The 27,404-nt window shown below is 42.3% G+C and overlaps 1 protein-coding gene across 2 annotated transcripts; it reads left to right on the top strand.

Moving 5' to 3' along the window:
* Window positions 1-12,440: 12,440 nt before the first annotated feature.
* On the top strand, window positions 12,441-27,008 carry dazl (deleted in azoospermia-like). Of its 2 annotated transcripts, none has more exons than XR_008754158.1 (10): window positions 12,441-12,513; window positions 13,391-13,513; window positions 13,944-14,035; window positions 14,127-14,178; window positions 14,291-14,357; window positions 14,641-14,780; window positions 19,831-19,911; window positions 20,201-20,251; window positions 20,567-20,673; window positions 25,280-27,008. XR_008754158.1 is itself a non-coding variant. In XM_055877058.1 (10 exons), the coding sequence occupies exons 1-9, from the start codon at window positions 12,511-12,513 to the stop codon at window positions 20,649-20,651; spliced, it is 654 nt and encodes a 217-aa protein (XP_055733033.1). In that variant the 5' UTR covers window positions 12,441-12,510; the 3' UTR covers window positions 20,652-20,673; window positions 25,280-27,008. The 2 variants fall into 2 exon arrangements, 1 of the variants encoding a protein (XP_055733033.1); XM_055877058.1 differs by having other exon boundaries at window positions 20,607-20,673.
* The last annotated feature ends 396 nt before the right edge of the window (window positions 27,009-27,404 follow it).

Genomic DNA, 27,404 nt, shown 5'->3' with positions numbered 1-27,404 from the left:
GTGTGAAGACACAGAGAGAAGGAGAGAGACACGAGAGAGCGAGAGACAGAGAGAGACAGATCTGTAAGATTCTTCTCCATGTCCAGAGGAAAACTACAAACAATGCATGCAGGGCAGAGTTAGGCCAATATCAACTAATAATAAAACTCAAAAAATAGCAATTACATTTACAGGAAACATCTAAAATACAGTGACATTACCAAGCCCTGTCATGTCATTACCAAGCCCTGCAATACCAAAAGCTGAGCAAAGAAAAGAGTCCCCTCATCCAGCTGGTCCTGGGGCTGAGTTCACAAACCTGTTCTACTAACACACTGAAGCCTCAGTCCCCTCATCCAATTGGTCCTGGGGCTGAGTTCACAAACCTGTTCAATTAACACACTGAAGCCTCAGTCCCCTCATCCAGCTGGTCCTGGGGCTGAGTTCACAAACCTGTTCTACTAACACACTGAAGCCTCAGGACCAGAACATCCAATCAATCAGATCAAAACAAATTACAACACAGTCAAAACAAAACTACATTACTTACATTACTTATTGGGAAACACAAGCACAAAGCAAAATGCAGTGCTATCTGGCCCTAAATCGACAGTACACCGTGGCAAACTATTTGACCATGGTTACTGATCAAACCTTAGAAAAACCTTGAAAAGTACAGGCTCAGTGAGCACAGCCTTGGCATTGAGAAGAGTAGACACAGGAAAACCTGGCTCTCTGTAGAGGAAAGACTGTGCAACCACTGCACAACAGCAGAACCCGAGACAGAGCTGCATTTCCTAACAAAATGTAAAAAATGTAAAACACTTAGAGAGTTTACTTTCCCCAAATCTGATGAGGATAGGCTACCCGTCCTGTTGGGGGAGGACGCAGAGAGCTGTGGGTTGGCAGCACACTACATTGCTGCCTGTCATAAGATGAGGCAGTGTCTGACAGACCAACCAACCTGCACATGTCCTCTATGCTTATTGTTATTGTTCAATGTATGGTTATTTTGACCATTGATTATTGTTGTTACTATTGTCCCCTTGACAATATTGATTATGTGAATATTGTAAATCTCCAAAGTAAGCTTTGGCAATATGTACATTGTTACATCATGCCAATAAAGCAATTTGAATTGAGAGAGAGAGAGAGACAGACAGACAGACAGACAGACAGGCAGGCAGGCAGGCAGGCAGGCAGGCAGGCAGGCAGGCAGGCAGGCAGACAGACAGACAGACAGACAGACAGACAGACAGACAGACAGACAGACAGACAGACAGACAGACAGACAGACAGAGAGACAGAGAGAGAGAGAGAGACCTGTTGCCATAAGAAAAGAGCAACCTGTGGAGCACAAACATTGTAAATACTACCAATAATAATATAATATTTATGTTTATTTATCTTCCCTCACTATTTGTACTACAACTATTTGCACATTGCTAAAACAATACATACATACATAGCTGATAATATAACACTTGAAATGTCCATTTTCTTCAGTGCAATGTTTCCTGTGAATTTCTAATAGTGTTTTGCTGATGTTACATTTGTTTCTTCTCACTTTTGTTTATTGTTTGTTTTACTTGCTTTTTCAATGTAAACATATGTTTCCCATGCCAATAAAGACCCACTGAATTGAATTGAGTGAGTGAAAATGTCCTATATTTCTCTCTGTTGTGATTAATGTTAAAAATGCCCCCTGAAGATTAGGTTACACCAACCATCACTTACCTATCGGTTTTCTCAGTTTCTGGCGTTTTATCCACATGAAACCAACCACAAGTCCACAAACACATACTATCAAAACAGGAACAGCAATCCACACCCAGGGAACCGTGGGAAACATCTCATCTGAAACACAGATGTCATATTAAACCATCATATCACATTACAGAGTGCAGCTCCAAACAGAAGTGTGTTATTTCCCAACATGTGTGGGATTTGATTCAATTCAAGTTTCCAGCTTGATGGTAAATGTTCACAAATAAAAAAGGCACAATTTAAATAGTAGTGCTTTCACGGTGGTAACCACCATACAAATATCACAACCACAACCAACCATCTTAGCCAATAGAGTAGTCTGTCACTCTGTGAGCGACAGCTGCCTCTAGACACCTTAGGGAAGGTGTGATGTCACTAATGTACTCTGGAGGGTCTCAAGCTCTGTCAGGTTGGATGAGGAGTGTTGCTGCACAGCTATTTTCAAGTCTCTCCAGAGATGTTTGATCGGGTTCAAGTCCGGGCTCTGGCTGGGCAACTCAAGGACATTCAGAGACTTGTCCCGAAGCCACTCCTGCATTGTCTTGGCTGTGTGCCTAGGGTCATTGTCCTGTTGAAAGGCGAACCTTCACCCTAGTCTGAGGTCCTGAGCGCTCAAGCAGGTTTTCATCAAGGATCTCTGTATACTTTGCTCTGTTCATCTTTCACTCCATCCTGACTAGTCTCCCAGTCCACATTGCTGAAAAACATCCCCACAGCATGATCCTGCCACCACCATGCTTCTCCGTAGGGATGGCGCCAGGTTTCCTCCAGACCAGACGCTTGGCATTCAGACCACAGAGTTCAATCTTGGAGCAGAGAATCTTGTTGTCTGAGTCCTTTAGGTGCCTTTTGGCAAATTTCAAGCGGGCTGTCATTGTCACGGATCCCTCCGGTACTGTTGCTCATTCCGTGCACCAGTTTCGGAGGTCTACGTCACCGGTCTCTAGAAACTGAACTGTCATTACGCACACTTGGTCCCCATATTCTCCCCTGATTAGTAATTGTATAAGTGTGCCCTTTGTTCACCATTGTCTTGTTGATTATTGTTCCAATGTCCTTTGGTCGTGTGAGTACCTGTGCTGTGTTTTGGCTTTCGTGCCGCTTGTATTGTACAGATAATTACGGGTCTCGTCCCGTGTGGTATCATTGTATTTATTCGAGGTGCTCCTCACTCTTTTGTTTGGGTTTCAACCCTGTGTTTTGTATACGTGTTTTTGTGGTCTTCGCCCCGTGCCTTTACACGGCACGCTGTAATTTGGGTAAATAAAAACCCCTATTACGCATTCCTGCTCCTGACTCCCGATCCCTTTATACCAGCGTGACAGTCATGTGCCTTTTACTGAGGAGTGGCTTCCTTCTGGCCACTCTACCATAAAGGCCTGATTGCTGGAGTGCTGCAGAGATGGTTGTCCTTCTGGAAGGTTCTCCCATCTCCACAGAGTAACTCTGGAGCTTTGTCAGAGTGACCATCGGTTCACCTCCCTGACCAAGGCCCTTCTCCCCCAATTGCTTAGTTTGGACGGGCGGCCAGCTCTAGGAAGAATCTTGGTGGTTCCAAACTTCTTCCATTTAAGAATGATGGGGGCCACTGTGTTCTTGGGGACCTTCAATGCTGTATAAATGTTTTGGTACTCTTCCCCAGATCTGTGCCTCAACATAATCCTGCCTCGGAGCTCTACGGACAATTCCTCCAACCTCATGGCTTGGTTTTTGCTCTGACATGCACTGTCAACTGTTAGACCTTATCTAGACAGATGTGTGCCTTTCCAAATCATGTCCAAACAATTGGATTTGTCACAGGTGGACTCCAATCATGTTGTAGAAACATCAAGGATGATCAATGGAAACAGGATGCACCAGAGCTCAGTTTCGAGTCTCATAGCAAAGGGTCTGAATAATTATGTAAATGGGGTATTTGTTTTTTTGTTTTAATACATTTGCAAAAATTTCTGAAAACCCGTTTTCGCTCCGTCATTATTGGGTATTGTGTGTAGATTGATGGGAATAAATTATAATTGAATCAATTCTAGAATAAGGCTTGTGGCAGATGGCAGGGAGAGGTGAGGGGAGTGGTTATTGAGGGGAGATATCTTGCAGCCCGCTGGCTCCACCGCCGCGCCTTATATGGACTTCCTGCCCCAACGAGGCGAGGCTGTGGGAGTGCCTGGATGTGCTTGGGGATAAAGGAGGAAGCAGCTTGCATAAAGGGGCAGAGAATGGAGAGAGAAGTGTACGTGATGAAGAGTGGGAGAAGAGAGAGCAATATCTGTGTGATTACCCATTGTGACCTGAACTGTCTGATTACCCCCCTTGTGTACCGAACCGGATTGGCTGAGGACCCGAGTTTTAGGATTACCCCTGGAGAACGGAATGGACAACGAGACCGGTTTGTGGACTGTGAAATAGTTGGTGACTTCTCCCCTTTTCTCCAGTGTACAAAATACCTAATAAACTCCCCATTTGTATTCTAGTTGTGCTACTGGTGCGTGTTTTGTTATTGAACTTGGTGACGTGGAAACCCCACACCTTGAGCCTGCTACAGGCTGTAATGAAATGTGGAAAAAGTCAAGGGGTCTGAATACATTGTATATCACATCATTGTCCCATTATGGCATCTGTAAGAGCACGGGCAGGGCCATTGAGGCCATCTTCATGAGTTGGCAAACATTCTGAAAGGGTACATACTGCCACCTGGAGTGTGTCGTTTGAACAGGTATACAGCCAAGGTTGGCGATTCACTGCCACCTGCAGTAATTGAATATTTGCTCACAAGTATCATTCATTGGCTGATCCCTCCTGGTGACCTGGATGGAATTATGTGATCTTCCTTAACCCATAGGAAGTCCCAACCAGTTGACTAGCCTAAATCCTCAATGGAAATACCCATGCTAAAACAGGCTTTTCGATCTCTATGATACTAGCTAATGTCGTGACTCAGGACTACGGGTTTGTTGGTAAATTCCAGAGGTTGGACCAAGTCATTGTTTTACAAGTCACAAGTAAGTCTCAAGTCTTAGCACTCAAGTCCCAAGTCAAGACAGGCAAGTCCGAGTCAAGTATCAAGTCAAGACCGTCAAGTATCAAGTCAGGTCTCAGGTTCTAAACTTTGAGTTTCGAGTCCTAAACAAGTCATAATGTGCTCTTCACCAAATGTAATACCATTTCATATTTAACAAGAGTAATAGTATATTAAATTTACGCAAATCATGAATGCTTTAAACAAATATATTTATTACTTTCCAAATAAACTTTATATTTCCATGGAAATACATGGGTAGCTATGAGAGACACATCAATATGACAACAAAAACAAAATATTGTAGTGCTCTCTCTCTCTCTCTCTCTCTCCAGATATACTCTAGACACCTTAAACAATCCTGCCATAAAGTTACAATCATTTATTAAAAGGTACATCAAATCAACTGATACTGAACTGAGGCCTACAATTTGAACACTGGCCTGAATGTCTGAGAAAAAAATATAGATCCCAAAGATGGGAGATAAAACCTGAACATGGAGACTACGTGTGTGTGTGTGTGTGTGTGTGTGTGTGTGTGTGTGTGTGTGTGTGTGTGTGTGTGTGTGTGTGTGTGTGTGTGTGTGTGTGTGTGTGTGTGTGTGTGTGTGTGTGTGTGTGTGTGTGTGTGTGTGTGTGTGTTTGTGTGTGTGTGTGTAATGCATGAATAGTTTCCTTTTTTCTCTTATCTCAGGGCCCTATGATGCATTGCATTTGCAAAAGACCAAATTCGATAAAGGTCTGTCAGTCATTTGTGCACGATGAGGCCGCAGCATGATGCCACCATGGCTGAAGACACGCTCCACCGGAGCACTGGGGGCACTGCCAAGACCCTAATGGCCGCTTGGGACAGTGTAGGAAGAGCCTTCCTGTTCATTGCCCAGAACAAGAGGGCATTTTGTCCTTCGCATATGTCAAGGTAGCGACTTAGCTGTAGTGCTGGAGTGGTCCCAACAGCTTTCTTCTGCCTCTTACAGTATGCTGCAAACAGCCCTTCTTCTTGTCCAAGACTATGGTCCTCTCGCTCATCCTCATCAACAAGAGGCACAGCTTGCTCAGTCCCTGTTGCATCATGCAGAATCAGTTCTGGCAGAACATGTAAAAGCATAGCAGAAACAAAAAGGCCGGTATTAGAGCATTGGTGATGCAGTGGGTTAAACTGAAAAAGTATTATTGTCGCAGTCAATTGGATTAAATTATGAGAAAAAGTTACATTAAACTCAATAATATTTACCTTTCACTCTTTGTGCCACCTCCTCCTTGACCTCCTCCTTGACCAGCACATGGTGCTCCACCCACATCAGAGAAAAAGACGGATCCAAGGCAGCTGCTTTGAGGTAGACTGGATCTGAAAAGAGGGCAGTGATTCCATCTTATGTCCTGGCCATTTTCACATTGATGAAGATTCCAAGAAATCTTTTGTTCAGGGATGCCTGGAGACTTCTGACCAGGCCGCTCAAGAAATGGACTTGAGGCTTCCGCTGCTCCAGGTGGTGATTCAGGGACAGGACCGAGGGAACAACAGAACTGATTGTGACTATCTTCTCCCCCTGTGTCATATCTGTTGCTCCAAATGGCTTCAGGATGTCCACCAACTCCTTCAACTTATTCCACTCCCGTACTGTGAACAACAACTCCTTGTGCCCAGCCTTTTCTAGAACATGACTGAGCTTTAGATGGTCACATTGGATAACTACCTTCACTTGTCTCAGTGTTGAGTTCCATCTTGTGTTGACAGCAGCAGGGATGCCTCTTTCCCCAAACTCAGCCTCAAACACCTCTTTGAATGTTCTGCTTGTATGTAGCAGTGAGCTGATTTTTGATAACTTTGAAAGAGGAGTCATCACCTTTGTTTCTTTCAAGCCATCTCCCACCACCAGCTGGAGAGTGTGGGCACTGGAGAGTGTGGGCACACTGCAAGCGCAGTTTTTTGCAATAGCAGCATCCACTGTTTGCTGGTCTTCCAGGGTTAGGTCATTCCAGAGCTCTGGGTCATCAAGGTGATCTTTGTCATGTACTTCATCTTCTTGTTCAATGGGGAAGCACACTGTGAATGCTTTTCTCATGTAGGCAGCATTGTCACTAATGTTACACACACACAGTGTGAGAGCTGGGCCTAAAAAAAGAAACAAAAGCTAAAGTAACATTACACTAACAACATTACACTATATAGTCTGATAGTTTCAGATGCTTTCAGATAGGTCCTTTGTTTTTGAAGAGTCACATACCATTACTGATCCCTTCTAGAGTAACTTTAGTGCATCATAGCTTGATACCCATCTGTGGTAGAAAACAAATAACCATGCTAGCTATTCAGCTAATTGTTTCAATGCAAACAAGAAAATCCACGTATTGTACCTAAAGGTGTTCTACGATGTCTTGTTGTGACACTAGCCAGTAGTGCCTCTTCATAGCCATCTAGCGATCTAACCTACCGATAGATCGCTACTTATAATAGCCAATTAGCCTTATTAACTACCTACTAGTAGCTCCCTGTGTCCCCTCCACTGAGCTTTATAGTCCCCTACAGCGAACTCCTCGCACACACTGGCTGTTCTTTTTCTTCTTCTGTGTGACTACACACTGGCTGTTCTTCTTCTGTGGGACTACACACTGGCTGTTCTTCTTCTGTGGGACGATACACTGGCTGTTCTTCTTCTGTGGGACTATACACTGGCTGTTCTTCTTCTGTGAGACTACACACTGGCTGTTGATCTTGTTCTTCTTCTGTGGGACTATACACTGGCTGTTGATCTTGTTCTTCTTCTGTGGGACTACACACTGGCTGTTGATCTTGTTCTTCTTCTGTGGGACTACACACTGGCTGTTTTTCTTCTGTGGGACTACACACTGGCTGTTGTTTTTCTTCTGTGGGACTACACACTGGCTGTTGATCTTGTTCTTCTTCTGTGGGACTACACACTGGCTGTTGATCTTGTTCTTCTTCTGTGGGACTACACACTGGCTGTTGATCTTGTTCTTCTTCTGTGGGACTACACACTGGCTGTTTTTCTTCTGTGGGACTACACAATGGCTGTTTTTCTTCTGTGGGACTACACACTGGCTGTTGTTTTTCTTCTGTGGGACTACACACTGGCTGTTGTTTTTCTTCTGTGGGACTACACACTGGCTGTTGTTTTTCTTCTGTGGGACTACACACTGGCTGTTGTTGCCAGGACAGCCTAAAAAGTGAATGTTGCCAGAGTCTTCGTCTTGGATGAGGTTTAACGGCGGTTGGCATCCAATAAATGTTGTATTACCGCCAACAAATAAACTGAAGTATAACTCCCTTCTACTTTGCTTTAAAAAAAGGACAATAAATCAAATACCCTACCATCTAACCCTACACTCATTTAAAACTCACCACCCTACTCCACTAAATCTATATAGTCGTACCTCAGGTCAACAGCACAAAAGGACGGGACACCACCACTCAACACACCCTGTAACTCTTCTGACGTCAAATCTCATACACCCAAACACTTCTCTGCAGCTGCCACCACAACCTCTATTTTCTGTGACTTACCTTCCATCCCTGCAGTACAGTTGATAACCATTGCTATGAACGCTAAAAAGCCAATCTTACTGAAGCATATACAGTTGAAGTCGGAAGTTTACATACACCTTAGCCAAATACATTTAAACTCAGTTTCTCACAATTCCTGACATTTAATCCCAGTAACAATTCCCTGTTTTAGGTCAGTTAGGATCACCACTTTATTTTAAGAATGTGAAATGTCCGAATAATTGTCACGTTCCTGACCTTATTTTCCTTTGTTTAGTCTTTATTTAGTTGGTCAGGACGTGAGCTGGGTGGGTATTATCTATGTTGTCTATTTCTATGTGGGGTTTTCTAGTTTGGCCTGATATGGTTCTCAATCAGAGGCAGCTGTCATTCATTGTCTCTGATTGGGAACCATATTTAGGTATCCTGTTTTCACTGTTGGTTTGTGGGTGTTTGTTTCCTGTGTCAGTGTTTGTGCCACACGGGACTGTTTTGGTTAGATTTACTTTTCTTATTTTGTATTATGTCTTGTTCAGTTTATTATATTAAAACTATGGACACTTACTACGCTGCGTCTTGGTCCGATCCCTGCTACACCTCCTCATCAGACGAAGAGGAGGAAATCTGCCGTTACAATAATAGTAGAGAATGATTTATTTCAGCTTTTTATTTCTTTCATCACCAGGGGGTGACAAGTGGGTCAGAAGTTTACATACACACAATTAGTATTTGGTAGCATTGCCTTTAAATTGTTTAACTTGGGTCAAATGTTTCGGGTAGCCTTCCACAAGCTTCCCACAATAAGTTGGGTGAATTTTGGCCCATTCCTCCAGACAGAGCTGGTGTAACTGGGTCAGGCTTGTAGGCCTCCTTGCTCGCACACGCTTTTTCCGTTCTGCCCACAAATATTCTATGGGACTGAGGTCAGGGCTTTGCGATGGCCACTCCAATACCTTGACTTTGTTGTACTTAAGCCATTTTGCCATAACTTTGGAAGTATGCTTGGGGTCATTGTCCATTTGGAAGACCCATTTGCGACCAAGCTTTAACTTCCAGACTGATGTCTTGAGATGTTGCTTCAATATATCCAAATAATTTTCCTCACTCATTTCGCCATCTATTTTGTGAAGTGCACCAGTCCCTCCTGCAGCAAAGCACATACTTGCGTACTATTGTTTGTACAGACTAACGTTGTACCTTCAGGAGTTTGGAAATTGCTCCCAAGGATGAACCAGACTTGTGGAGGTCTACAATTATTTTTCTGAGGTGTTGGCTGATTTCTTTTGATTTTCCCATGATGTCAAGCAAAGAGGCACTGAGTTTGAAGGTAGGCCTTGAAATACATCCACAGGTACACCTCCAATTGACTCAAATGATGTCAATTAGCCTATCAGAAGCTTCTAAAGCCATGACATAATTTTCTGGAATTTTCCAAGCTGTTTAAAGGCACAGTCAAATTAGTGTATGTAAACTTCTGACCCACTGTAATTGTGATACAGTGAAATAATCTGTCTGTTAACAATTGTTGGAAAAATTACTTGTCATGCACAAAGTAAATGTCCTAACCGTCTTGCCAAACCTGTAGTTTGTGAACAAGAAATTTGTGGAGTGGTTGAAAAACAAGTTTTAATGACTTCAACCTAAGTGTATGTAAACTTCCAACTTCAACTGTATTTTCATAATTTATACTTTTTAGCTTTCTTTGGATGATGACATGTTGGATGGGTGGGGTTGGGGGAATGGGATGGGAGATTGTGAGTGGAGGCTCACTTCCTTTTGGTTATTTTCCCTTACGTACTAAATCTATTATAACTTTTTAGCTCTGTAATGATCAAAATGATCAGTACTTTGTATACTGAACAAAAATATAAATGCAACATGCAACAATTTCAAAGATTTTACTGAGTTACAGTTCATATAAGGAAATCAGTCAATTTAAATAAATTCACAAGGCCCTAATCTATGGATTTCACATGACTGGGAATACAGATATGCATCTGTTGGTTACAGATACCTTTAAACAAAGTTAGGGGTGTGGATCAGAAAACCAGTCAGTATCTGGTGTGCACAGACTGTTTTCTCTGCTACTGCACGGCAAGCGGTACAGGAGCGCCAAATCCATGTCCAAGAGGCTTCTAAACAGCTTCTACACCCAAGCCATAAGACTCCTGAACTTCTAATCAAATGGCTACCCAGACTATTTGCATTGCCCCCCCCCTTTTCTACGGTGCTGCTACTCTCTGTTATTATCTATGCATAGTCACTTTAATAAGTCTACCTACATGTACATATTACCTTAATTACCTCGACTAACCGGTGCCCCCGCACATTGACTCTGTACCGGTACCCCCTGTATATAGCCTCGCTATTGTTATTTTACTGCTGCGCATTAATTATTTGTTACTTTTATTTGTATCTTTTTTAATGTATTTTCTTAAAACTGCATTGTTGGTTAAGGGCTTGTAAGTAAGCATTTCACTGTAAGGTCTACCTACACCTGTTGCATTCGGGCATGTGACAAATAACATTTGATTTGATAGAGTTCATCAGGCTTGTGTCCTGTGGAGTGTTGTCCCACTCGTTTCCAATAGCTGTGCGAAGTTGCTGGATATTGGCAGGAATTGGAACACGCTGTCGTACACGTCGATCAAGAGCATCCCACACATGCTCATTGGGTGACATGTCTGGTGAGTATGCAGGCCATGGAAGAACTGGCACATTTTTAGCTTTGTTTCAGAACATTAAATCCTCTGGCAATTCAATTGCACACTCCCTCAAAACTTGAGACATCTGTGATATTGTGTTGTGTGACAAAACTGCACATTTTAGAGTGGCCTTTTATTGTCCCAAGCACAAGGTGTACTTGTAATGATAATGCTGTTTAATTAGCTTCTTGATATACCACACCTGTCAGGTGGATGGTTTATCTTGGCAAATGAGAAATGTTCACTAACAGGGATGTAACCTAATTGTGTGGACAAAATTTGAGAGAAATACATTTTTTTGTGCCTATGGAACATTTCTGGGATCATTTATTTCAGCTCATGAAACATGGGACCAACACTTTATATGTTGCGTTTTTATTTTTGTTCTGTGTATTTATGTACGGTACCTTCAAAAAAAAGTTTACAGGTACATATATGTGTAAAATAACAAATGGAAAATAATACATGGAAACTGAATTAACTGAATATGAAATTATGTTAATTTGTATATTGTATCTGTAACCCCCCCACCACACTGAAAATAATTTCGAAAATTACAATTATCATAATCATTTATTTGTTGTAATGTTGTAATAATGGTGTTATAATTCCATAACATTCCCACTGGGGTCATGTATGTATGATACTTTAAATATAAGTTTAACCTAACAACAGCTCTAGGATCAGATTACTCTACCTACAATCCTGACCTGAACCCTGCATTAGAGGGATGATAAATATCTGACCCTGTTTTCAGGGTCAACTACCTGAAGCTGAGGGTAATTAGCAACGGCTTGTAGGTAAATAGCACCATCTGGTAGTGATCAGGAGTATGGCAGCGAGAAGGCAGAGAGATAGCTAACCCCCATGTGAAGACCATTAATTCACCAAAACGCGAATACTGTAGTCGGACCCTTCTCTGCATGCCACTCTACCTGCTATGCATGAGCAATACCAATATGTGGCAGCTCGATTTATCCTCATCTGACTCTGATTTATATTTAATCAAATATGGACTTGATTGCCATTTCTGTCATATTGTGATTTTTTTAATAATGACGCTGTAGCTGGATGGATACGTATACAGTACTTTTACTTTCCACACATTTTAAACAGCTACATTCTTGATCGTTGTGAAACTTACCTCATATCGTATCTCATAACAGAAACACTTCCCATTTTTGTATCACACCATTGATTCACATTTGGGAGGGGGTTGTAAACTAGGTTCTCGATATCAGACGTCTTTATTTATCAATAAAAGTGTATACCACTAAATATTGTAAATCTTTAAAAGATAGCCTACTGTTTTTAGCAAAGTTGTAACTAAATGACCCGTAAAAAAACATTATAGATCATAAAAACATTCGGAAAAACACCCCTTGTCTACTTTTTGAAACATCCCAATTAGGTTCAGCAAGTGCGTTGGGCGTGACTTTTTGACAGTCATTAGTTTCAACTTTTTTTTTCTTGCACTTGAAGCGGGGAAAGTTTGCGCGGCAGTGTGTTTAATTTATTCTGTTTTAACGGTTTTAGAAATGGTGAGTATTTAGCTAAGTCTGTGTTTTGGCAATGATCCAACCACAATATTTATATATGTTAGTGAACAAATGAATGAATTGCCCGGCCTCTACTACGTCCAGTGAACAGTTTGCTGAGATGCGGATAATGTTAGCGAACTGATCTTTTTTTAGCTGTCCAATTTCTCGCACAAGCGAGCTAAAGTTCCCTGACTTTAGCGAACTTGTAAACTACAAGTGTAACATTTCTAGGTCATTATCTAAAAGACTAACTAACATGCTTGATTAAAACCAGCTGATATGCCAGTTTATTACAAGGTTAACTATGTTTATAGCTAAGTAGGTAGTTGACATGGCTAGTTGCCAACTCTGGTGATGGTGGTTGCCTCGTGCCTCCTAGTCTAGCTAGCCAGTGCCCTGGCACTAAAATATAATCGTTCATAAGCTGTCTAGGCAGCTAGTTGATATGTCGAAGTTGTAGTTAGCACAGATTAATACAAATTTGTTAGAACGAATCCGTTTTTCTATTAAGTGGTTGGGAACTAGCTACCTAGCCGGGAACTGTCGGACAATATCCTGATTGCTGAACTATAAGTAGAGTGTGCTCATGATTGTCAACGATTTCCCGGTTGCCTTTTTGAAATTCTATTAGAGTGAATGAGCTCATCCAGGATATTAGCTAGCTAACGCCTTTCATCTGTGACTGAACTAGCTACCTAGGTCAGGAGATTAAAGTTATCTATCTGATGATTGACGCCTACTCTGGTACTGGCCACAATGGATGCCTACATTAGTTGGCTAATATCTTTCAGCTAACTTCTTCAGCAGGCTGTTGTGGTTGTGCCAGGCAAATGAACTAGTGACCAATTAAATATTTACTTTATTCTCTTTATTCCAGGATATTCAGAAACAGAGAGATGGATTTCAGACATCCCTAAATTTGAAGCTGTCAAATGGTTATATTTTACCTGAAGGTAGAATGACACCAAACACACTTTTTGTTGGAGGAATCGACATGAAGGTGAATAACTAACTGCTATAGTGTATATTCTTGTTCTTTCTGCTGGCATTTCCATTTTCGATTTTTTTATATTTTTTATGGATACTTTTATTGACTTTTTAATATTGATAATTTTTTATTTAAATGTTTTATATTTTGATATTGACCCCTGCACTGAGCTTGCAAGTAAGCATTTCACTGTACCGTTGACACCTGCTGTATCCTGTGCAAGTGAAAAATAAACTTTGATTTGATTACTTATTATGCAGAGCCTCCACATGGGGAAGTCTATGATTAAGTGTGCTTTGGAGGGGGTGAGAATGTTTCACTGGGATAGTCTCTGTTCATTTGGCCTGCTCACTGGAATTAAACTGATCCTTAACCAAAAATAATTCTCTAATGGATACAATAAAGTCAACATCTAACTTGCTCATATGGCCCTTTTTTTTAGGTGGATGAGAATGAAATCCGGGACTTCTTTGCGAGATTTGGCGCGGTGAAAGAAGTGAAAATCATCACTTACCGCGGAGGCATCTGCAAAGGGTGAGTCCCAAATTAGTAGGCTGTAGTCAAGGCAATTGGATCCATCCAAATAAACCTTGCCTTATATGGAACAATGTCATTCTTTGTGTAGATATGGATTTGTTTACTTCAATGAAGATGTCGACATCCAAACCATCGTTGAAGTAAGAACCATTTATTTAACATAATGCATCTTAAATGGAGTCAAGTCTTTAAAACTTTGCCTTCATTCTAATCACAAGCGAATGTTTCCTCTTCACCGTGTTTACTCTGCAGCAACAGATCAGTTTTAAAGGACGGAAACTGAAGCTGGGTCCAGCAATCATGAAGGAAAGGAGCTCACGTGAGTGTTGCTTCATTTATGTTCACTTTTTTAATCTGTGTGTGTGTAGTAGCTATTTGACCTTGTCTTTTGTAATCTATTGCCACTGCTGAAGTCTGGGTTGTGGCTAAACATGTACCAGTTCAACTACATTGCAGATGTTGCATAGCATCAACCAATGGTGGCATGCCAGGTCATTGACTGCAGTCAGACATCAAAATTGCTACATCAAATGATGTGGTTAGCTGACCACATCAAAGCATTGTGAGATCTGGCATTCTGTTTATTTGTTTGCCCCGCCCAGGTTCCATGCCGTCTCACCTGGTTGGTCAGGTCCCCTGGATGAGCCCCTCCCAGTACATCTACTGCACCTGCTGCTCTCCTATGGGAGTGGGCGTGGCTCAGCCCTCACCTGTACTCAACGGGGGCAATCCCTACATCCAGGTAAGGCCCTGTCATCACCCCAAAGCCACTGGCTGGGTCCCAAATGACACCCTATTCCCTATGTAGTACACTACTTTTGACCAGGTCCCTGTGTGCCTTTAAGAACACAGACACTGTTGCAAGATAGCGCCAAAGAACATGGCTAATGTTTTACATTCTTTAAACCAATTGTGCTATTTTGTTATTTTTTTGCATTTTGTGTAACTTATTTTGTACATAATGTTGATGCTACTGCCTCTTATGACCGAAAATAACTTCTGGACATCAGAACAGTGATTACTCACCTTGGGACGAGAAGGATATACTGCTTTCACTGGAACAGGCCCAGATCCCCGTAATTTGCTTGAAGAAAAGACGCAGGAAAGGGGGCCGCAGATCAGGCTGCTTTCTGAGAATCGGTAGGCGAGCGAGTAAACTCCCACTGCCATCCGTTGTTCTTTGCTAACGTGCAATCATTGGAAAATAAAATTGATGATTTAAGATTATCTTACCAACGGGACATTAAAAACAGTAATATGTTTCACCGAGATGTGGCTGAACGATGATACGGATAATATAGAGCTGGCGGACTTTTCCATGCACCTGCAGAACAGAGAAGCTACGTCTGGTAAGACGAGGGGTGGGGGTGTGTGTGTCTGTCAATAACGGCTAGTGCGCGATGTCTAATATTAGGGGAGTCTCGAGGTATTGCTCACTTGAGGTAAAGTACATTATAATAAGCTGTAGACCACACTATTTACCAAGAGTTCTCATCTATATTATTTGTAGCTGTCTATTTACCACCACAGAACGAAGCTGGCACTAAAACCCGCTCTCAACCAACTCTATATAAGGCCATAAGCAAAGAAGAAAATGCTCACCCAGAAACGATGTTCCTAGTGGCTGGGAACTTTAATGCAGATAAACCTAAATCAGTTTCACCAAATTTTTACCAGCATGTCACATGTGCAACCAGAGGAGGAAAAAATCCTAAACCACCTTTACTCCACACACAGAGATGCATACAAAGCTCTCCCCTGCCCTCCATTTGGCAAATCTGACGATTATTCTATTCTCCTGATTCCTGCTTACAATCAAAAACTAAAGCAGGAAGTACCAGTGACCCCCCCCTCAATACAGAAGTGGTCAGATGATGCGGATGCTACACTACAGGACTGTTTTGCTAGCTCAGACTGGAATATGTTCCGGGATTCATTCAATGGCGCTGAGGAGTACACCACCTCAGTATTCGGCTTCATCAATAAGTGCATCGACGACGTCGTCCCCACAGTGACCGTACGTACATATCCCAACCAGAAGCCATGGATTACAGGCAACATCCGCATCAAGCTAAAGGTTAAAGCTGCCTCTTTCAAGGAGTGGGAGACTAATCCGGACGCTTTTAAGAAATCCCGCTATGCCCTCAGAAGAACCATCAAACAAGCAAAGCGTCAATACAGGGCTAAGATTGAATATTACTACACCGGCTCTGACGCTTTTCGGATGTTGCAGGGCTTAAACTATGGACTACAAAGGGAAATCCACACACAAGCTGCACAGTGACGCGAGCCTACCAGGCGAGCTAAATACCTTCTATGCTCGCTTCGAGGCAAGAAACACTGAAGCATGCACGAGAGCACCAGCTGTTCTGGATGACTGTGTGATAACGCTCTCGGTAGCCGACGTGAATAAAACCTTTAAACAGGTCAACATTAGGAAAGCTGCTTGGCCAGATGGATTACCAGGATGTGTACTCAATGCATGCGTGGCCCAACTCAAGTGTCTTTGCTGACATTTTCAACCTCTCCTTGACCGAGTCTAATACCTACATGTTTCAAGCAGACCACCATAGTCCCTGTGCCCAAGGAAGCGAAGGTAACCTGCCTAAATGATTACCGCCCCGTAGCACTCACGTCAGTAGCCATGAAGTGCTATGAAAGGTTGGTCATGGCTCACATCAACAGCATCCTCCCGGATACCCTAGACCCACTCCAATTCGCATACCAGCCCAACAGATCCACAGATGATGCAATCTCACTCCACATTGACCTGTCCTACCTGGACAAAAGGAACACCTATGTGAATGCTGTTCACTGACTACAGCTCAGCATTCAACACAATAGTGCCAACAAAGCTCATCACTAAGCTAAGAACTCTGGGACTAAACACCTCCCTCAGCAACTGGATCCTGGACTTCCTGACAGGCCGCTCCCAGGTGGTAAGGGTAGGCAACAACACTTCTGCCACGCTGATCCTCAACACTGGGGCCCCTCAGGGGTGTGTACTTAGTCCCCTTCTGTACTCTCTGTTCACCCACGACTGCGTGGCCAAACACGACTCCGACACCATTAAGTTTGCTGACGACACCGACAATGACGAGACGGCCTATAGGAAGGAGGTCAGAGAACTGGAGGTGTGGTGCCAGGACACCAACCTCTCCCTTAAAAGGCGGGCTGAACAGGCCCCCATTAACATCGAGGCTGTTGTGGGGCAGGTCAAGAGTTTTAAGTTTCTTGGTGTCCACATACACAACGAACTATCATGGTCCAAACATACGAAGACAGTCGTGAAGAGGGCAGGACAAAACCTGTTCCCCTTCAGGAGAATGAAAAGATTTGACATGGGTCCCCAGATCCTCAAAAGGTTCTACAGCTGCACCATCGAGATCATCCTGACCAGTTGCATCACAGCCTGGTATGGCAACTGCTCGGGATCTGACCATAAGGTGCTACAGAGGGTAGTGTGTACTGCCCAGTTCATCACTGGGGCCAAGCTTCCTGCCATCCAGGACCTACAGTTAAAGTTGGAAGTTTACATACACCTTAGCCAAATACATTTCAACTCAGTTTTTCACAATTCCTGACATTTAATCCTAGTAAAAATTCCCTGTCTTAGGTCAGTTAGGATCACCACTTTATTTTAAGAACGTGAAATGTCAGAATAATAGTAGTCTTATTTCTTTGGTCACATTCCCAGTGGGTCTGAAGTTTACATGCACTCAATTAGTATTTGGTAACATTGCCTTAAACATTTGACCCAATTGTTTTGGGTAGCCTTCCACAAGCTTCCCACAATAAGTTGGGTGAATTTTGTCCCATTTCGCCTGACAGAGCTGGTGTAACTGAGTCAGGTTTGTAGGCCTCCTTGCTTGCACATGCTTCAGTTCTGCCCACACATTTTCTATAGGATTGAGGTTTGGCCACTCCAATACCTTAACTTTGTTGTCCTTAAGCCATTTTGCCACAACTTCTGACGTATGCTTGGGGTCATTGTCCATTTGGAAGACCCATTTGCGAACAAGCTTTAACTTCCTGACTGATGTCTTGAGATGTGGCTTCAATATATCCACATAATTCCCCTTCCTCGTGATGCCATCTATTTTGTGAAGTGCACCAGTCTCTCATGATGCTGCCACCCCAGTGCTTCACGGTTGGGAGGGTGTTCTTCGGCTTGCACGCCTCCCCCTTTTTCCTCCAAACATAACGATGGTTATGGCCAAACAGTTCTATTTTTGTTTAATCAGACCAAAGGACATTTCTCCAAAAAGTACGATCTTTGTCCCCATGTGCAGTTGCAAACCGTAGTCTGGCTTTTTTATGGCAGTTTTGGCGCAGTGGCTTCTTCCTGGCTGAGCAGCCTTTCAGGTTATGTCGATATAGGACTCGTTTTACTGTGGATATAGATACTTTTGTACCTGTTTCCTCCAGCATCTTCACAAGGTCCTTTGCTGTTCTGGGATTTGCACTTTTCGTACAAGTACGTTCATCTCTAGGAGACAGAACGCGTCTCCTTCCTGAGCGGTGTGACGGTTGTGTGGTCCCATGGTGTTTATACTTGCGTACTATTGTTTGTACAGATGAACATGGTACCGTCAGGCGTTTAGGAATTGCTCCCTTGGAGGTCTACAATTTTTTTTCTGAGGTGTTGGCTGATTTTCTTTTGATTTTTCCCATGATGTCAAGCAAAGAGGCACTGAGTTTGAAGGTAGGCCTTGAAATACATCCATAGTACACTTCCAATTGACTCAAATGATGTCAATTATCCTATCAGAAGCTTCTAAAGCCATGACATAATTTTCTGGAATTTTCCAAGCTGTTTAAAGGCACAGTCAAATTAGTGTATGTAAACTTCTGACCCACTGGAATTGTGATACAGTGAAATAATCTCTGTTAACAATTGTTGGAAAAATTACTTGTCATGCACAAAGTAGATGTCTTAACTGACTTGCCAAAACTAGTTTGTGAACAAGAAATTTGTGGAGTGGTTGAAAAACAAGTTTTAATGACTCCAACCTAAGTGTATGTAAACTTCTGACTTCCTCTGATACCGCCTATTATATACAGTTGAAGGCCCATAAAATTGTCAGACTCCAGTCACCCAAGTTAGACTGTTTTCTCTGCTACCGCACGGCAAGCGGTACCGGAGCGCCAAGTCTAGGACCAAAAGGCTCTTCAACAGCTTCTACTCCCAAGCCATAAGACTGCTTAACAATTAATAAAATCTCCACCGGACTATTTACTTTGACCCCCCCCCCCCCCCCTTCCCTTTTGTACAGTGCTGCTGCTCGTTGTATATTATCTATGCATAGTCACCTCACCTACATGTACAAACCCCCTGTATATGGCCTCATTATTCTTATTGTGTTTGTATTTATTTTTTACTTTAGTCTATTTGGTAAATATGTTAACTCTTTTTGAACTGCACTGTCAAGGGCTTGTAAGTAAGCATTTCACTGTAAGGTCTACACTTGTTGTATTTGGCGCATGTGACAAATAAAGTTTGATTTGAAGATGGGCTTGGATCAGTTCACACTTTTGGACTAATAGTGGTCCCAAAAGTGCACCTGCCCACCATGTTCAGTAGGCAGACACTGGACGTTGCAAATAGAAATGTCCTGAATAGAGCTGACGGGATTCCTTATTCTAGATATCAGAGGCATGTTTTTTTTTTCAATATAACATTCCACAACGCTGTGCTCTGCTAAACATGGCCCAATAAAACTACACAAGTACTCCTAAAATTACACCAGATTGACAGACTATAAATATATTTGTTTTTTCTCTTTTCTCAGCCTTACTCATATAACGGCCTTCAAGGAGTCATGATGCCACAGATGCCCATGAGCTACTCACAAACCGCCTACGCGTACCAGGTAAACACATACTTGTACAGGCAGAGAACGTATTAATTAAACAACTTTTTTGTTCCCTGGAGAAAACACGCAATACAATATGACACATTGAGCATCAACAATTATAATATACTAAACTAATATACATGCGTTAAATGCTAGATGCATAGACCACCCACATACCTCTGACATACTGTACCATAGCATGATCGACAGTCCCACCTGCTCCACATATTCCCAGTGGAGGAATAAATGGATGCTTATGTGTTCCTGTATGTCTGACCTTTGACCCCCTGCTCTCCTCTCCCAGTACGCCTCACCACACTGGACCGGGGAGCAGAGGACACGGTTTGTCAACCAGGTGACGCTCACGTCTTCTGAATGACTGTCTATACCTTTTGGTTACTGTTAAGTATGCATGACCAGATATGTCATTTTATTTGAACTGATTGGAATGTTTGTACCGTCTGTGTTGTCTGCTGGTCAAGTAATGGCCACTGGGTGGCAGTGTTTGGCAAAGCTTATATTGTGTTGGTGTGAGTCCTTTGAGCGCACAAACAGTACCATCCGCCAGTCTGTATCAGTAATTCATGTGTAGGCTAAGGATGACTGATTTTCTCCAAGGGTGTTTTTGCGGTAATAGCTCCTGTGTTAAGGTTCACTGTGGTTGTTTCAGCCGGCTCATTATTTGATGTGATGTGGTGCCCCGTTTCCAGAACTTTGTGGACTGTGGAGTCCAGACTCTGCTGACTCTGCTGTAGCCCACTGACCCTCCTGTACCAGGTGAGCACATACAAACACACATCCTGGCCCTCCCAGTGTACCGGGTGAACACACACCCTGGCCCTCCCAGTGTACCGGGTGAACACACACCCTGGCCCTCCCAGTGTACCGGGTGAACACACACCCTGGCCCTCCCAGTGTACCGGGTGAACACACACCCTGGCCCTCCCACTAGGGTTGTCAACGACAAAAGAAAACCTTGGTTGACCGAGTCGTCCTGTTCTTTTGATCAATCGATTGGTCTTTTAAACTTATTTTTCCATATAGACAAACACCCTATGTGTTTGAATAAGACCAACTACATATGCACCTAGATTGACTGAAGCTTTGATTAAATAATTGAGACAAGTTACTCAGAGCCCGATGGTCACACTGTTAAAAAATAAACAAGGGTCTGTGTGACTGGCGCACGTTGTCTCGCACCCCTCCCTACTGCAGTGAAAAGGCACCACAGCACAGGAAGTGTTTATTGCGCTCTCTGTGCTGAAGCTGCTACATCATTTCAGCCATTTAGTTTCTTGTGTCTGACTGAAAAGTTCTGTTACCAAAATCCCTAATTTGTTTAGGAAAAACATTCCCTCAACCCTTGCTCTCTTTATGTGAAACATGTAAGGATCGCATGCATGTGACCAATAGGGCTCCCGAGTGGCACAGCGGTCTAAGGCACTGCATCTCATTGCTGGAGTCGTCACTACAGGCACTGGTTTGAAATCGGGCTGTATCAAAACCGGCCATGGTTGGGAGTCTCATAGGGCGGCGCACAATTGGCCCAGCGTCGTCTGTGTTAGGGGAGGGTTAGGCCGGGGTAGGCCGTAATTGTAAAATAATTTGTTCTTAACTGACTTGCCTTGTTAAATAAAGTTTTAAAAAATAATAATAATAATAATAATAATAATGGGACTGACCTATAGCCTATTAATCACATCAATTAATTGGCTATAACAAACTCCCAACACAGTAACACGTGACAGCAAAATGGATGCAGAGGACATGAAAAATAAACTGGAAATGGGCGAATGTTTACTGGTTGCTCAGGGGAAGTCAGATCTGTGGAAGACATTTGACTTAGTTGTGGAAACTACTGGAGATAAAGAAAAAGCAGGGTATAGGATGGAGGTCGACCGATTATGATTTTTCAACGTCGATAACGATTAATCAGCCGTTTTTACATATGAAATAATGACAATTACAACAATGGTGAATGAACAATGAACACTTTTATTTTAATACATAAATAAAATCTATTTAGTCTCAAATAAATAATGAAACACGCTCGATATGGTTTAAATAATGCATAAACAGTGTTGGAGAAGAAAGTAAAAGTGCAATATGTGCCATGTAAAAAAAGCTAATGTTTAAATTCCTTGCTCAGAACATATGAAAGCAGGTGGTTCAATATTCCCGGTAAAGAAATATTAGGTTGCTGTAATTATAGGAATTATGACGTTTCTACTATTTCTCTCTCTACCATTTTGTATTTCATATACCTTTGACTATTGAATGTTTTTATAGGCACTATAGTATTGCCAGCCTAATCTCAGCAGTTGATAGGCTTGAAGTGATAAACAGCGCTGTGATCAAGAATTGCTAAGAGCTGCTGGAAAACGCAGTAAAGAGTGAATGAATGCTTACGAGCCTGCTGCTGCCTACCACCGCTCAGACTGCTCTATCAAATCATAGGCATAATTATAATATAATAATCGCACAGATACAAGCCTTAGGTCATTAATATGGTCAAATCTGGAAACTATCATTTCGAAACTGAAACGTTTATTCTTTCGCTGAAATATGCAACCTTTCTGTATTTTATCAAACGGGTGGCAACCCTAAGTCAAAATGTTGCTGTACATTGCACAACCTTCAACGTTATGTCATAATTATGTAAAATTCTGGCAAATTAGTTTGCAACGAGGCAGGCGGCCCAAACTGTTTAATATACTCTGACTCTGCGTGCAATGAACGCAAGAGAAGTGACACAATTTCCCTAGTTAATATTGCCTGCTAACATGAATTTGTTAACTACATATGCAGGTAAAAAAATATACTCCTGTGTATTGATTTTAAGGCAAAGGATGTTTATATGGCTAGGTACATTCGTGCAACGATTGTGCTTTTTTCACGAATGCGCCCTTGTTAAATCATCACCCGTTTGGCGAAGTAGGCTGTGATTTGATGATAAATTGATTATATGCAATGCAGGACAAGCTAGTTAACCTCTCATAGTTGAGGCTATTACTGGGTTAACTGGTGATTGTGAAGATTGATTGATTTTTATAGGATAATGCTAGCAACTTACTTTGGCTCCTTGCTGCACTCGCGTAACAGGTGGTCAGCCTGCCACGCAGTTTGAATGCAATGTAATCGGCATCCAAAAATGCTGATTACCGATTGTTTTTTTTAAATAATTTTTTTTATCCCATTTTCTCCCCAATTTTTTTTTTTCGTGGTGTCCAATCGCTAGTAATTACTACCTTGTCTCATCGCTACAACTCCCGTACGGGCTCGGGAGAGACGAAGGTCGAAAGCCATGCGTCCTCCGAAGCACAACCCAACCAGCCGTACTGCTTCTTAACACAGCGCGCCTCCAACCCGGAAGCCAGCCGCACCAATGTGTCGGAGGAAACACCGTGTACCTGGCCCCCTTGGCTGGCGCGCACTGCGCCCGGCCCGCCACAGGAGTCGCTGGAGCGCGATGAGACAAGGATATCCCTACCGGCCAAACCCTCCCTACCCCGGACGACGCTATGCCAATTGTGCGTCGCCCCACGGACCTCCCGGTCGCGGCCGGCTGCGACAGAGCCTGGGCGCGAACCCAGAGACTGGTGGCGCAGTTAGCACTGCGATGCAGTGCCCTAGACCACTGCGCCACCCGGGAGGCCCGATTACCGATTGTTATGGCAACTTGAAATCGGCCCTAATTAATCGGCCACTTCCTCTAGTATAGGAGGAAGTATTGTGTGCCAAACTGTTGCTGTTAGATTACAATACTTTGTCTGACCATTTGGAACAGTGTAAACAACACTAAGTAAATAAGTGTACCAGTCTGTTCTAATAAAAAAAAATATAAAGCCTTTATTACAGCAGACAGAAAACAGGCTAATTATTCAAAGCTTGCTTTGTTTAATTTTAAAACAAAAATACTTGATTGCGTTTCAAAGCATGAATGCTCTGTGATGGCATGAACGAATGATTGATACAATAGCCTATATATTGAAATATAGACCTAAGTAAGTTACGGTATTAAGACTAAACAGGATGTGCTCCTACAGCTTGCTGATGGTTATACAAGGCTGTTATACAAAGCCTACTAATGATAACGTTACTTATTATTATGATCATAATAAATCCTAAATCAATCATTATTACAGCATAGCAAAGATTTATAAACAAATCTGTGAAATTGCTTTATCCGGCATTTAGCCGTTGCATGAGGCTTGGTGCTCATGGAATCAGTAAGCTCTTAAACAAACACTCAAACAGGCAACAGAAGCAAGATCTGTTTTATTTATGTAGATATATAGGAATTATTTATAAAGCCAGGCACATTTTAAGTTGGGCAGTTGATTATAGACCTAATTTAAGTTGGTTTCCTCTCCTCAATTTTCTTAGACAATTAGGCTAAGTCAAGGGCTGTTCCTTCTCCGCTGCTGCTGCCTCCGTCACATTGTTCTCAATCCCAATATGCTGGTTAACTTTGCTAATATGCATTTAGCAACATAGGGAAAGGTGCCGATTCTGCGGCGCACTGAAGATTATATTTCAGAACCGCGGACAGTGACCGTATCCAATGCAGGAAAAAGCACATTTGTTATAAAATATTAGATTTGTTACTGTTGCACCATTTATTTTTACCAAATATAACCATATACAATTCCAGTATCACATGTCTTGTTGATGGACTCTGCCATCTCCACGGCCTCCGCAATGGATTAGTCCACCGAGACAGGTGCGAGTCAGACAGGTGTCCTGTGCACCATGATTATTTTTTTTTATTTTTTTTTTGCTACTGCTCGACTAAAGAAATCTTGGTCAGCCTATCGCCCACTCGACTAAATGTGGTCAGGCTAAGTGAGCACACACTGTGCTCACACACACACACTGACCCTCCCCTCCGCTGTACCAGGTGCTCATACACATACTGACCCCCCCCCCCCGCTGTACCAGGTGCTCAGACTTTTTTTAAAGAAGCAATGTCTGTAGATTGTCATTATCCATAACAATATGTCCATCCTGAAGAACCTTCTATCCTCTCGTTGTCCTAGTATCTCAATTTGTCTTCCCGCGATTACTCGCTTCTTTCTCAACTGTATTGGATGAGATGGACCCAAGGTCATTCTGAATGCATTTCGAGGAGAGAGAATGTGAGGAAGTGAGAAGACCAATTGAGATACTAGAACTGTCCAAACAGTCTGACAACTAAAGGAAAGAATCGCCTACTTCTCAACCCATTGGCTTGGACGGTCAGAGGGGAGGGACATCTGACCGTCTCATCCAATGGGTCTTGAGAAGGTGAGAGGACGCAAGGAATCAAAAAATGGAATTGAAAAAGCCCTATAATCCTAGCTGATGGTTTGCTGAATGCTTGTCTGTTTTCTGTCCACCACAGGGGGTGATGTGTGCCAGTCTGCACTATGACAAGATGACATCCTGGCCTTTGGAGCGCTAGAAGCAACAGAAACTTAAAAAAATATACATTACCTGGATGCTTTCTCTCCCTGACATCCCTCGCTCGCTTCGAGACCCATTTTAACACACCGACCGTGGCGGCTCAACACTTGCACCTGATGGGCGTGGCCACTGTGACTGCTCCATGATTGGCTTGGCTAGGACCACGGTCCTGGGGTTTAGACCGCTTTTAAACCACCTCAACCACTGTCACGCAGGGAAGAGAGGAAGTAATTTTGGTGCTTCAGCATTCTCATAACACAAGGCAATGTGTGGTGTCACTTTTTTTTTTTTCCTTTGTGGTTTTTGTTGGGTTTTTTGATTGTCCCAAACCAAAAAAAGACTTTTACGCTCACCTGTGTATATTTATATTTTATTTTTTACTATTTATGTTGAAATTATTTTAATGTCGGTTTGTTTGGGTTTAAGCTTTTAGCGGGTCCTCTCTGTACATAGATTTGTAATACAGTAAATTTAATCTTTAGAATAGTGAGATCGATTAACTTTCCCTTTATTAATTCACGTTCCATCCCCATACTCCTTCCATTTAAGATAAACCAGTGCGTTGAATTATTATGAGGGCAGCATTGGGCACAACTCTTAACACATTTTTCAGGTACTATTTTTTTTGTTCCTGTCTTAATAAGCTACTTTAGTCACCGTTTTCCATCACTGAATTCCAATTGCCTGCCTGCTTTTCTGTTATGAGGGGTTTATTGAAAATATTTTTTGTTTATTTAGATTTGAGATGCACTAATATCTTGAGTGTTGCTGTTTCCAAAGTTATGGATCATTTTATTGTGGCACTGGTCAATGTTTCTTAGGTTACGTCCCAAATGGCACCCTGTTCCCTATTTAGTGCACTACTTTTGACTAAGGCCCTGATCAAAAGTAGTGAACTATATGGGGTGCCATTTGGGGAGTTGACTTGGACTGTTCCAGCTCTTCCTCTTCCAAGAGGAAAATCACTGTCAATTTCCCCCGAAGGTGTTGATAAACTACTTTTATAATGCAGCCTGGGTCGGGAAACCTTTTTTTTTTTTTTTTCACTCAAATTAAGGACATAACTAAAAGCAATGTGTTCCATCACTACAGTTTGAAGTTCACTTTATTGAGAGAAATTGTTGCTCTGATTTTTGTTCAGTGTGTTTTATAAGTTGTTGTTTTTGAGGTGGTGTCATTTAGATTTCATTAATGAAAACCCTGATGTAATCACGTTTCAGGCCGATGGGTTAACTGGGTGCATTTAAATGGGATAACAACATTTGGATACATCGGGTCATGGGTGGGATTTCATATCAGTAACCATCCAGCAGTTTGCCTAGGTGGATATGGACTAGATCTCTTGGTTTAGTTTTCTTTGTCAAGTCTCCTGCTGTTACCCATGCTGTTTTGTACCTAAGCTTGTTTAAAATGGCACCCTATTGCTTACAGTGCACTACTTCTCTGGTCGAAAGTAGTGCACTATAGGGAATAACATTTGGGATGTAACCTAGCCATTGATCTTAAAGGAATCTAATCATGTTGATGGGAATATGATGGTTAGAGCTTTTCTAGATGACTGTACTGGTTTAAGTTGGGTTCTTGTTGAGGTGTTCTTGTTGAGGTGTTCATGTTGACAATAAGGTTTGGTTTTTGTTTAAAAACAAAATGTATACAAATAAATTTGAATTAAGTAATCACACAGTTGTACTTTACTGAAAGCTGTAATTGTTTCTTGACTGTTATACGGTATACCATCAGTCCAATTTTCAAGTGGACATTTCTCCCCCAGTTTCAATCCATGACCCTTGGAGCTTTATTTCCCAGATGAGTCCAGTTTCTGAAGTATTTTTCTGTCTTCACTGTGGACTGGTTGCCATCTGAAATTGGATCACACTCTGGGTCTTGACCAACAATCAAAGAGCAGACATGCCCTACAATTCCTTTATGGTCAAAGCTAAATTGATGTATGAAGCTGGACCTAACTTAAGTCAGCTTTGGGGAAGGTACGCTGTTTGATCTATTCCACACAATTTGTGACCCGGGGTGGTTTTGTTAGTGCAGACTTAGCAAAATGCTTAGCA

The sequence above is a fragment of the Salvelinus fontinalis genome, chromosome 22, assembly GCF_029448725.1.
Source record: "Salvelinus fontinalis isolate EN_2023a chromosome 22, ASM2944872v1, whole genome shotgun sequence".
In the NCBI taxonomy this organism is placed as follows: Eukaryota; Metazoa; Chordata; class Actinopteri; order Salmoniformes; family Salmonidae; genus Salvelinus; species Salvelinus fontinalis.
This window is presented reverse-complemented; position numbering and strand designations above follow the sequence as displayed.